This window comes from Eubalaena glacialis, chromosome 1, assembly GCF_028564815.1.
Source record: "Eubalaena glacialis isolate mEubGla1 chromosome 1, mEubGla1.1.hap2.+ XY, whole genome shotgun sequence".
In the NCBI taxonomy this organism is placed as follows: domain Eukaryota; kingdom Metazoa; phylum Chordata; class Mammalia; order Artiodactyla; family Balaenidae; genus Eubalaena; species Eubalaena glacialis.
Genome location: NC_083716.1, coordinates 238770546 through 238782774, shown reverse-complemented (window position 1 = coordinate 238782774; position 12229 = coordinate 238770546). Strand labels below are relative to the sequence as shown.

Below are 12229 nucleotides of genomic sequence, written 5' to 3'. Positions count from 1 at the left end.
TGAAACAAAATTGTTTTCTTCCTGAGTCTTTACAAAAGTCGCTGCTTTGAAAATTATCCCATCAGAAAGAGCATAAACGGCGTTTATTCATACCACCACCAGGCCCTCCTAGAGTTATTGTATTTTGTATTGTAAATAGGCTGCAATCTCTTACTGCGGGGCAAATTTTTGGCCAGACTTGAAAAGGCTTGGATTTGCACTGCCCTGCAGCAGCATGCTGTTCGAGGCAGGATTTATAATTTGCAAATGAAAGCGAAATGGTGACTGGGCCTGGGGCCTTGAGCCAGGTGGCCCCTCCCCAGTGTGAAGTCCAGATCCAGCCCCCAGCAGGCTACCAGCGCCCACCTCCACATCCAGGCACAAAAATGCTCTGGAACACGGAGACGTGGAAAATCTCACCAAGTCGAACCCGGTCGAGAGGGGAGCCCGTCAGAATAATTCGTGGGAAGTGTGAACCATAGGGTGTCTCAAGGGATTGTTCACTTTCAGTTGTTTTCTATAACTACCCCAATAGGAGGGCAGAGAATCGCAGTGCCGGCCCTCCCGCCCGGCTCAGCGTGGACTCACCATGTCGCTGGTGCAGCCGCAGCCCTCTTGGGCCTCTGAATCTCCTTCCAGAGCTGGGGGCCAGCCCCCCGGGGTGTTGTCAGGGAAGCAGAGGAGACCCCAGGGGCCCAGGTGTGGCTGGGAGGGTGCAGGTCGGCTGGTGAAACAGGGAAGGAGAGGGTGCGTTGCTTCCCCTGAAGCTACTTGAATCAACATCTAGGCTCTGTAATGGAGCTTTTAAATTGTTTTACCTTTTTTTTCCAAGCCAAATAAGAGAAACTTCTGCTTTGCTCACCTCCTAATTATTGCATTTCCCTTCCAGCCCTGCCCTGGCAGGCGCTGGGGGCCCCGAGTGCCGTGGCTTCTAAGGTCCGCGGCCCAGCCAGAGTGGCCACCCCGAGTGTCCACTTGAAATCTCTGTAAGAGGTCTCCCCATCCCTGTCTTCACCTTTTCTCCGTCTTTGCTGTAGGGGATTGTGGAGGAATTGTGGAGTGAGTAGACCTTTTGCTCTTTCCCTTGCTTCCTGCTCCTGCATTTGTGGTCGCCCCAAGCAGGGCCGCCTCGTACTTCTGGAACTCAGGGCTCCAACCCAACCATCCCACGTTGGTCCCTGGGGAGCTGGTGGCCAGAAGCTGGGGGACTGAGACCCCGAAGCAGTGGAAAGTGCCATCAGGTTCTCTGGAGACAGTGCAGTGGGGCTGGTGGGTCTGTCCCCCACCCTGGACGCGATGTTACGGGACCTTCTGGACCCTGGGGTCATGCGGGAGGAGAGCAGAGCACAGAGATGCTTCAGAGCACACGGAGGGTCAGTCCCTTTCCCCACCTGGCTCTGGTTACTTAGCCTAAAACCCAAATCATTGCATTTGGAGGAGAAATAATCTGCGTAGTTTTGCCCAAACCCCCTTTGGTCCTCAGGGGTGCGGCCTCTCACAAGGCCCAGGCAACCGGTCGGATCCTCTCACCAGCTCTCGCTTTGATTTTATTGAATTGATTCTTCGGCTGAAACAACTGATCCAGAATATTCTAGTTGAGTGGCTACTTCCATGAATAACAGCACAGTATTATTTAGAACAGAAGCCGGTCTTTGAACGTTGAATATTAACGCTGTGGAGAGTGCGCTAAGCACAGAGCGTTCTGCTGACATTTGGAAGCTATTTAAAGAACATAGAGGTTTGGTCATTGAAAAGAAGAGCCCGCACGGAATAACACTCCTCAGGAAATAGCTCGAGCTGCTCGTAAATGTATTTTAAATCATCTTGCTTTGAAGAGGAAGCCCCAAGACTTCATTGAAAGAAATCCATCCGCACCACGTAATGATCAGGGCCTTTGTCAGGTGGGCAGGGGCCTGGGCGCTGACCCTGGCTGGGCCAGAGACCGGGTGCCGGGCCCTCACCTGCGGCTCAGCCTCTGTGTCCGGGGCCCCGAGCATTCAGCGCTTGGAAGAGGTTGCCATGGGAAGGAGGGTCTCGCCCATGCCCGGCCGACTCTGCTACAGGTGGAAGGGCTTATTCCTCGCAGCTTCCCAGAACCCTCTCTAGGCTCGGGCATCCACAGGAAGGGAACGCGAGCCCCAGGTGTGTGCGGCTGAGGCACCAGCTGCCCTGCCCTGGGGATGGCAGTGCCCTTGACCTGGGACCAGGGGCTCCTGCTTTATCGTGGCCCCTGCTCCCCGCCCCCCAGGCTCCCGCAGGAGACTCAGCCTCCGCAGAACTGACGCGTCAAGTCTGTGTCTTCTTTCCTGCCCACGTTAGAGTTTAAAAAATATATCTAATGTGTAAGTAAATAAACCAACACACAAACAGAAGTTACCTGACAGGTTTGTGCCACACACGTTTTTCTGCTGGAAGGGGAACAGCTACCTGGGCAGGTGTGCCATCCCCTGGGCTGAGCCCCCTGGTGTGTGTCCAAGAGCCTGGATTCTCCTCCCCTCACCCTTCCCCGTGCCGTCCCTGTTAACGACTCCTGTCAAACACACGGAGCTTCTCCTTAAATCCAGCATGAAATAAAGTCATAATTTGGAGGGACCTCTAATTCTAACACTTGCTACATTTGCTTTTGCTAATTGTTAGTGTAACTCAGCTGCAGTTGCAGTTAAAAAAAGAAGGGAACTAGGTAACCTTGACATCGTGACTCCTAGCATGGAGTATTTTGGAGCAATTGAGAAAAGAAATGACACCTCAGAAAGGGGTAAGAACGCAGGCATGCTATTTTTGGTGCATTCACTGTTCTTTTTCTGTTTAGTAGTTTTTGGCATGTCTTCAAAAAAAAAAAAAAAAAAGTAAGCCCGAATGAGGGCTGGGTGTGTTCTGTAATTGGTCAAGGAGAGACGGCAGGCTCTGGTTTCAGAGGCCGAGCACAGGGGCCCCTGGCTGCACGGCCACCCGGCCGGGATGGGGGGTGACCAGGGACGCCGGCCTTACCGCGGGCGTGATGTCTTCACAGGTGGATAGCGACACCACATGGAACGAGGCCCACTCGTCGGGGGCGGCCCGCCTGGCTGTAGGCTGCGTGGTGGAGCTGGTCTTCAAGGTGGCCACGGGGGAGCTGAAGGTCAGTGCGGACCAGCGGGAGGGGTCCTGGGAGGACACAGCCCGGGGAGGGAGGGAGGGAGTGAGGGACAGCCAGCCCGCTTCGCTCCCCCTCCGGACAGGCACCTGGCAGCTGTGACGGGGAGTAAGGGCGGACCCAGCTCTGTCATCACCGTCGAACCCAAGGGGACGTTTCCCACACTTGTGAAAACACGTGTAACGATACAGCATTTCTCAAAGAATTCGATCTCGGGAACACTCTACATTCTTACAGTGGCTGAAAAATCCCAAAGAGCTTTTGTCTTTATGAGTTGTGTCATCAGCGTTGACCACTCATTAGAGTTTAAAACTGAGGCTTTTAAAATATTTATTAATTTAAAAATAATAATAAGAGCTTAGTCGCTCAGCTGGACTCACACCTGCTTCTGCTTCCGTGTCTGGTGACGTGTTGTTTTAGCTGAAGCACATGAAGAAAATCTGGCCTCGCACAGATGCAGAACTGGGGAAGGAGGAATATTTTAATAGCTTTTTCAGACAATTGTGGGTATTCTTCTTTGATGCTATGCCAAAATTCAACAAGTGACAGCTTCTTGAAGATGAGTTGCAGTGTGGACCCTAAAACAGCATCAGCGACCTTGTCCTCCTGTACAAGAAATTCCATCAGCCTCGCACGTGGAGCCGGTCATTTATCCTGACGTTTGCACAGTGCATAGTTGTTCGGAAATAGGGGCTCACTGGATCATATAGGTCTTCCAAATCTTGACACATTTTATTATATGGTGTCCAAAGCATCACTAATCTTTGAAACCATGAATGCCACCACCCATCTCATCAGGAAGGTCTTCTCAGTGCTGGGAAGAGCTGGGCCAAATACAAGTTTTCCAAAGTTCTCGGTTTCACGGGAAAGCTCAAATCCCACCCCTGACAACAGCCGCTGTCTATCATTTTCTTTGAGGTGACAGTCCCGCGGGTTATTTACACGCCTCCCCATCTCTTTGCACGGGCGTTAAAAAGACATCGAGGTTTAATGAAATTGATAAGTTGTACTGCTTCATCGGGGCACTGACATGGAGCTTCCTTTTCCCTGCAAACGTGTGTGCCTGGGCCTCCTCCTGCCACCGTACCCGAAGGCCACCCGCCATCGCTGCCCACCGCCAGTCAGCTCTCAGCTCCGCGGGAAGGGCACAGAGCCTTGGGGTTGCTATGCAAAGGCCCCTGGGACGTGGGACCCCTGGGGCCCACGTCCCCATGCAGAACCGCAGCGCGGGGTCCTGTGCAGGAACGGGGAGGTAGTTGGGCTGCGCCAGGCTTGCCGAGGCGGGGCTCCCACCAAGTGTGCCCCCCCAATCCCTCCCTGAGCTGGTCTCTGCAGCAGGCTGGGTACACTTCCCACGCCCGGTCAGCGTGGTCCGCGGCCCATGGGTCTCTGTTACAGACCTCGACCGCACAGCTTCCTGCGCTGGTGAGACCCAGGTTGCCGGTCTAAACCGTTTTTATCATAGTGGCTGCAGGATGGTTTGCAGAGGGTTCTTTTAAAGCATAAGTGTGACTCAGGGGTCCTAAGTAGGGGTGGGGCTGAAGCTCCTCTCCAGCCTCTGAGATTTTCCTTCTAAGCGTTGGTGATTGTTTTCTGCGTCGCTCAGTCCCCTGGGAACTGAGCTGCACTGACAGGGCACAGCATCTGCAGCGGCCGAGCCTTCTCCGTTTCATCTGCGTCCAGGGTTCCCGTCAAGTTGCTTCCTGGGGATGCTGGTTATGATCAGAGGGGGACCGGGGTGCCCCTTCCACTCCTACCCTGATTCCCCAGCTGAGCAGCTCCCAGCCTTGCCAGCAGGCTGTCAAAGATAGAAAATCGGGGATGGACTCACCTTTTATCTTAGTAATTTGTGATAACCAGCAGGCCTCGTTCAGAGAAGGGACCTCGATGTCTTTGAAGTGCTTACAGCCGGCCCTGTATCCTGCCCTACGTCTGTGTGCCCGGAAGGCAGCTGGAAACCGTGTCCTCACGCATACTCTGCCTTTCCTCACTGACCTGAAACCAATCTTTTGTCCCCATCTCTCCCTTTTGGTGTCGTGCGTAGAACGGCTTTGCTGTGGTCCGCCCCCCAGGACACCACGCGGAGGAGAGCACGCCCATGTAAGTACACACGCGGTCACTCTCTGGCAGGGGACGTGCGGCATTCTCGCGCCTGCCCGTGCACGGTCCCCGAGCGGCCGCTCCAGCGGGGCGTAACTGTACGTGCAGCTCGAGTTGGTTAGGGTTGGTCCCGGTGAAGAGATGCAGGGGGCGGCGTGTGGAGGTGTGCAGAATGGGAGGCCGTGTGTGCAGAAGCGAGTCCAGAGGAGTCGTCTGGTTGTCAGGCCTGGGAGAGGGAGCTTCAGCTGCCCCAGAGGAGTTCTCGTGGTGCTTCCTTGTTCTAGAGCTTTCACAGTCAGGCCTCAGGTCTGCTCACGTGTGGCCTTCCAGCTGACCTGCTCACAGCTTGGCACCGTGAGGCTGAAGTCCCAAGGTCATGACCATGGGGGTCAGCTCGCTGGCCTGTGTTTCGGGTCGTGGACACCCCTGACTGTGCACACGAGAAGCTGGCCGAGGTGGCGGGGTTGACGTGCGGATTCAGGGTCCATCCTGGTCGAGGAGAAGCCGCCTGGGGGGAGTCACAGGACTGGACCCGGGGAGTCGTGCGCGGAGTGGACACAGAAAACCCTCAGCGAGCGTGATGTCGGGGGCTCGCCCTCGGGCCCCGAGACAGCAGACACCGTGTTGTGGGCGTCAGGACGAGGGGACGGGCGGTGGCGGGGGGAACGAGCACTGGTTTGTCGTCTGGTGAAGCAAGGACGGTGCAGACAGAACCATGGGGAGAAGCCGGAAGCGCGGGGGCAGTGCTGCACCAGGAGCCTGGCTTTCAGCCAACGGGCGGCGGAGCCCTCGGCCGCCTCGAATCCCCAGTGAGGGCGTCGGGGCCGGGCTTCAGGAAGGGACCCTTCACTGTAAAGGGAGCTGTCGTCCCCACCGTGCGGTCACTCCCTGGCCCGGAAGGGTCCACGTGACCGAGGAGTGGGCGCTGATTGTTGGTGGCATTTCACGGAGGTCACCTTTCTAATTCGAGTCTGAGCTGTCAGATACTCTGAAGGGTGGGCGCAGATGGACCGAGATGGAATATGGAGGGACACGTCCGTGGAGGCTCTCGGAGACTGCACAGTCCTGGGGCCAGCGTGGCCAGAGAGGCGGTGGCTGCTGGGACGCGAGGCTTCCCGCCGGGCAGCCTACAGCCCGAAAACAGACCCACCCAGGCTTCTCATTTTCTTTGGTGATTCAGGCAAAGGGAAATTCAGGTTTAGGAGATTTTCATTTTTACTTGACTCACTTTCTCAGCTTGTTTTTCCCGTTCTCTCAGAGACTGTCTAGAATCATTGTTATACACCTTAGAATACGGAAAGATGCTCAGTGAGCAAGTCAAATGAGTAACTTCGGTGCTCTGTGGGCCTCGGCGCCTCTTGACAGGTCGGTCAGTGCATGTTCTGGGAGATGTCCTGGGGGTGTAAAGTGAGATGGATTCTCTCACCCTGGGAGCGCTGGCGGCCTGCACGCAGGGACCGTGTGTGTGTGTCAATGATCAGCATCAGTTAACGTTTCCAAACCGCTTGATCAGGAGCCACGCGTTCGCCCCACCTTCTTAGACCCTCGTGGGATTCTAGAATGTTCTATCGCAAGTTGAATAAAAACTAATCAGAGCCCAGAATTTGTCTCTATTTCTCCTGATTCTCGCCTGCAGGGGCTTCTGCTACTTCAATTCCGTGGCCGTCGCAGCCAAGCTTCTCCAGCAGAGGCTGTGTGTGAGCAAGACCCTCGTGGTAGACTGGGTGAGTGGGCCCATCCTTATCCCCCCGCCAGACAGTGGGAGAGGGAGGCGAGCTTTTCCGTCTCCACTGGCAATGGGATTTGGGGGCCTTAACTTTCTGGAAATTACCTCAAAGATGCAGAAAGTAAAAGCCCAAGCCTGTTAGGAGTCTGTTTGACAGCTTCCATCAGCCGATCCTGCCAATAACCTGGCTCCTGAAGTATCTAGAAACAGGCCCGTGGTTGAGGGCAGCAGCCGAAGGGCAATCCTTGCAAAACCTCGCTGGGAGGCGGGAGTGCAGGAGGGGGTGGAGCCTGGACCTCGACAGGGATCAAGGGTGTGGCCCGCCCTCCCCGAGCCAACACGGCAGCTTTGCGTCACTGTCACTCCCGGTGTAAAGGCCCTCCCTGCTTCTGCAGAGGGGAGCCAATTTACGCTGGTTTAACCTCCTTCCCCATTTTCCCATGGGAGGGGCCACATCTGACAATCCCACTGCCTCAAAGGGTAAACTCTGTGAAAAACGCTATAGAATAACTGAACTCCAAAAATAGGTATACGGAGTCTTATGCCGCAGATGGGGATTCTAGGTGTTCACTTTACTCTTCTTTTTTAAGCTGTATATGGTGGGGGCGGAGGAACATTCTCTTTGGTATTTAAGATTTATTTCATCATTTTTTTTAGTTCAAAAGATCAGGTACATTGGGTGGGATTATCTTTTATGCTGCAAAGTCCTTCTCCTTTGGGAAAAGAAAAACCAGAACACAGCCCAGGACACCCCCAAGCTCCAGGCGGCAGGCACTGGTCAAGGGGCCCATGGGTGCCGCGGCCGCACAGTGGACTGCGGAGCCCAGTCTTCACACGCCCGGTGCCTTGGCCCCAGGGGGCCCTTCCCTCAGCGCCCCTTGGGGAGCAGTCAGAGATGCTGGGCACGTGTAACAGCTGAGTGCTGGAGAAGGTGGGCGCGCCTGAAGCACCCGCGGAAAGTGGATGCTCCGTCTGGTGCTGTCTCAGAACCGCGTGTAAGGGCTCGGCTGTCACGTGGAACAGCGCACAAGTAGTGCGTGAGTGCCAAGGCCCTGGTGTGCGCCCCTCGGCGGCGGTGGGCCTCAGTGGGATCCAGCTGGTTCCTCACTTACAGCTGTCCTTCCTCTTTTCTGTAATGAGCACAGATAGCTCTCATAAATAGGATACGGATTCTGAGCAGTTCCCCGGGGTTTAAAATCACGGACTCGTGTGCTGCCCTCAGTGTGCACGCTGTATGCAGCGGGCCGCCCCGCTTGTGTGGTTTCAACACGTGGTCACTGTGATTGGGAGAAGTGGTTTGTCGTTCCTGTTTGGGGCCTGGCACCCCTGTCACTCCGCCCCGGGGATGGTCTCCCGTGTACCCCAGGGTCCGGTGCGGAGCAGGTGAGCGGCCGTGGTCAGTGACCTCCCCCGCCCTCACCCTCCGGGCTGTGACAAGACATTGATCAAATGACTTTGCCTGGAAAATCGCGGCCTCTGGGGAAGCTGAGGCACCCGCCAAACCTGCCATGGGGTGCTGCGCGGGCGAGGAGGACGCCCCCTGGGGCCTCTTCCTTCTCTTCCCCGGGCCCCAAGGGCCCCGAGCCACGGGGCTCATCAGCCAGGGCCCGAGGGCACCTGCGCTGAGTCGGCCCCCACCCCTGCCCCCCGGCCCTTCCAGGACGTGCACCACGGGAACGGGACCCAGCAGGCCTTCTACAGTGACCCCAGCGTCCTGTACATCTCGCTGCACCGCTACGACGACGGGAACTTCTTCCCGGGCAGCGGGGCACCTGACGAGGTGAGTGGGGCTCCATCCCGCGCTGAGCCTTGGAGGGGGCGTGAGAACAGGTGTGGCCACACCTGCGACGCAGAGCAAGGGCTCCCAGCGGGGCTGGGGGGCAGCCGTCAGCCTCGATTCCATCGCCTGTGCCCACGCGGGCTTTATCTTGTCCAAGTACAGATGGAAAACAGGAGAGCATTCTGGTCCTAATCCAGACAGGCTGCAGGATTTATGAGCGGGTGAGAGTGGGGTGCCCTCGTCCTGCAGGAGAGGCTGCCGTGTGCAGTCACAGTGCATCTCCAAGCCACGCCTTTCGTCCTGTCCCTTGGGCGGGGGCCGTCCTCTCGCCTGTCCGGTGCCACACGGTGGGCCCCGGAGCGGCAGGATCCTGCGGGACACCCCGATGCCCCAGCAGAGCCCCCCACTCTGAACAAAGAGGCCCCGACAGTGGGGAATCCCACCCAAGGAAAAAGGATCGTCTGCGTCTGGGTCTCCTTCTGGGAAGGAAGTTGGGAAGGACAGCCTTGCTCGCAGGGCCCTATGGGCGCACACTGCCGGCCCCTCCCCTGGGCAGGGCAGCCCCACACGCCCCACCCGTGGAGGGGGACGGGGGCCCTGCCTCTGAAAATGCTCCATCGTTGAAGGCAGTGTGTTGGGGCCTTGGGGACCCGGGCGGGCTAGGGGCGCACCGGCGGGGCCGCCGAGGTCATGGTCTGTGACGCCCATCTCTCTCCTCCATGCAGGTGGGCACGGGGCCCGGCGTGGGCTTCAACGTCAACATGGCTTTCACCGGCGGCCTTGACCCCCCCATGGGAGATGCAGAGTACTTGGCGGCCTTCAGGTAAGAGTCCCGGCTTCCTGCCCCATGGGGCATTTAGGGAACAATCGGGAATTCCCCGACAGTGGCTCCAGCTCTTGGGGGGTTTACTGTTTTCCTTTGACCTTCATCTTCCTTCGTGAGCAAGCCCCCCCGCGACACGGTCCCCGGGCAGGGCCCTCAGCGCTGTGAGCATGCGCCTGCAGGGACCAACCTTTCTTTCTCTGCGTTTTGGAGGAACGGGCTCTGGGGCTTCTCCCAGTTTGCTCTTTAAGCCAGAGGTGGCATCTTCAAGTCTGTCTTCTCACCTTCTGTCTGCAGTGTTCCTGTCTTGTGCATTCAATGAAAAACAGGAATCTGTCTCGGGTCTTAACAGTAAGAAAGTGATGGAGACCGAGGCAAGGTGTCAGAAAGTGTTGTGTTAATGAAAAGCGGGTGTTCGAATCTGAAAGGGCTCATAATCTCCTAATTTTTCTTCCAAAAAACCTTTTGTGAGATAATGGGAAACAGAAATAAATATCCCTCCTTTATTGACATAAAAATCGAGAGACGACTCCCCATTCATCCCGGTTCCTTCACGTTTTGCTGGGCGGGTAGAATCAGGCTGCAGGGTGATGTTGTAAAACACAGTGTTTGCCTTTGTCATCAAATGGTGATTTCTGCTTTGATCTGGGCCAGATTGAAGGGATTCCTGTGGCCAGAAATGGGTGCTCAGAGCATAGGTTTCCTCCTCCTGCTGGAGAAGGGGCAAGTGGCCTGGGGGGCAGCACCTGCCCAAGTGCAAGTCCCGGGGGCCATCGGGAGGAGGAGAGTTCTGTTTGGTGGCGAAGCCGACAGACCTTCAGTCTTGGTTAAAAGCACCATGTCTGCACCAGGCATTGGAATCCCATGAAGTTTCCAGGGGACTTTTCTCCCTTCCTCTTTGACTACGTGCTCTTGCTGTCCTGCATGCAAGCGTGTGTGGTGTGTGTATGTGTGATGCACACGCCTCTGTGTGGACACGTGTGCGCCTGTGTTGGTGCGTGTGCACGTGTGCGTGTCAGCGCAAGTGTGTCGTGTCTGGAGGGTGAGATTCCAGCAAAGGACACACCCGTAAAAGTTTGGCTGAGGACCCTGCCTCATGCTGGGGGGTGGGGGGCAGCAGAGGTCATGGGTCACGTGACCCCTCGCAGCATCTGCTTCCTCATCTGGAAACTGGGTCCTGGTCCCCAGCCTCAGGGTGGGTGTCCGGGTCTGGTGATGCAAAGGCCTGGCCCCAAGGGTGGCTCGGCCGACATGAGGCCTCTTCCCCAACCACTTAGCTCATAGAAATAACGGCTCAACAATGAAACTGGTCTGTGCAAATCAGAGTCCATCACCTCCTTAGAAGGCCTGCCCTGGTCATCACCTGGATCGCTTTTTCCTCTGATCTCAGTGGTTTAATTTTGTTGTTTGTTCTTCCTCTTGATCAGATGTAATGTAATGTTGACATTTGCCCTCCCTTATTTAGGGGAGAAGGACTCCCCCAAAGGGATACCACATCTGAAAGCTGCTCATGTACATAGTAAAATATCAGCTTCAGGAAATGTGAACCCACCATCACTGGTCGGGGTTGTCACTGCCTGTCCTGAGATGCCCTCCGGCCACCAGCACTTTGTCACCTCCCCCCAGAGAACCGGCCCTCTTAGGGGGCTTCCTTAGAGGTAAAGGGTCTGGACTCCGTGTAAGAGGCATAGATAGAGCCCGAGTGAACTCTGGGGCCTTGGGGGACCCAGTGTCGCTGAATTCTGGTGAAGGCAGAAAAGGCGGGGTTTTCTTTAAACTGTGGATTAAAGCGATAAAAATGGTGGTTCTCCCTTCCTTCAGGCCAGGTTCCGACTGGATCGGCCCCCAGGGCCTGTCTCAGTGTGCACTGGGCACACTGATCGGGGTGGAAAGGCCCGCATCCGGCCCAGCGGGCAGGCGAGGCAGGTCCTGGAGGTCCCCCCACCCCCCACCCCGCCAGCTTTGAGGTGGGCCTTTCACTCTGAGTCTCTGTTGACCTTCCGTTTTAGTCTTCTGCCAAGCGTGTACATGATGATGCCCTATCAAATGAACTTTGTAAAGCTCAAATAGCCTCTTTGAAAAGGAAAATTGTTTCAGGATTTTTTTTTTATTGATTTTAATGTAAAATAGCACTTTGAAGTTTACAATTTATGGTTCCCTGGGCATCGATCGGATGGGGGAAGGAGGGCCAGGATCCGTTTTCCCTCCTTCTGCCTCGCTCCCTGGGGGCCCCGGGACATGCGTGCCTTCATGCTTTCGAGGCAGCACCTTGTGCTCAGACCCACGCCTGCCTCGTTGCATTTCAGGAGATCAAGCCCGAGATGAAGAAGAGATAAGAAAATTGCCCCTAATGAAATCCAGAGGCAGCGGCACTTTCTCCTGGGCTTGGAGACTAGTAGGAGAAAAGGGAACCTTAATTCAAACCAGCCAGGCCAGCGGCTTTGAAGTTTGCTGAGCAGGGCTGAGGCCTCCAGGCCAGGAGATAATGATGCACTTTTCTTTAACCCCTCACTTACCTGCTGCCTGGCAGTGCACAGAGATGGAACTGAGATTGTTCGTGCTCTTAGGTCATAGTCTGGGTTTAAATGCGATATCGTAAAGGTTATCAGAGATGGCAGTGAAACTGGGTATTCGAGAGTGGAAGCTTTAATCTCTTGGTGAGTGAGAGTTGCCTTTAAATTGAGCAGC

The 12229-nt window shown here is 55.9% G+C and overlaps 1 protein-coding gene across 5 annotated transcripts in view; it reads left to right on the top strand.

Annotated features, from left to right (window-relative positions):
- The window catches only part of HDAC4 (histone deacetylase 4), a 242482-nt gene that overhangs the window by 209136 nt on the left and 21117 nt on the right, over positions 1–12229 (top strand). For all 5 annotated transcript variants that reach the window (XM_061189010.1, XM_061189002.1, XM_061189016.1 and 2 more), the window contains 5 exons: positions 2990–3097; positions 5157–5212; positions 6849–6936; positions 8599–8718; positions 9444–9541. In XM_061189010.1, the coding sequence (XP_061044993.1) occupies positions 2990–3097; positions 5157–5212; positions 6849–6936; positions 8599–8718; positions 9444–9541 (470 nt within the window). The remainder of the gene's footprint in view (positions 1–2989; positions 3098–5156; positions 5213–6848; positions 6937–8598; positions 8719–9443; positions 9542–12229) is intronic.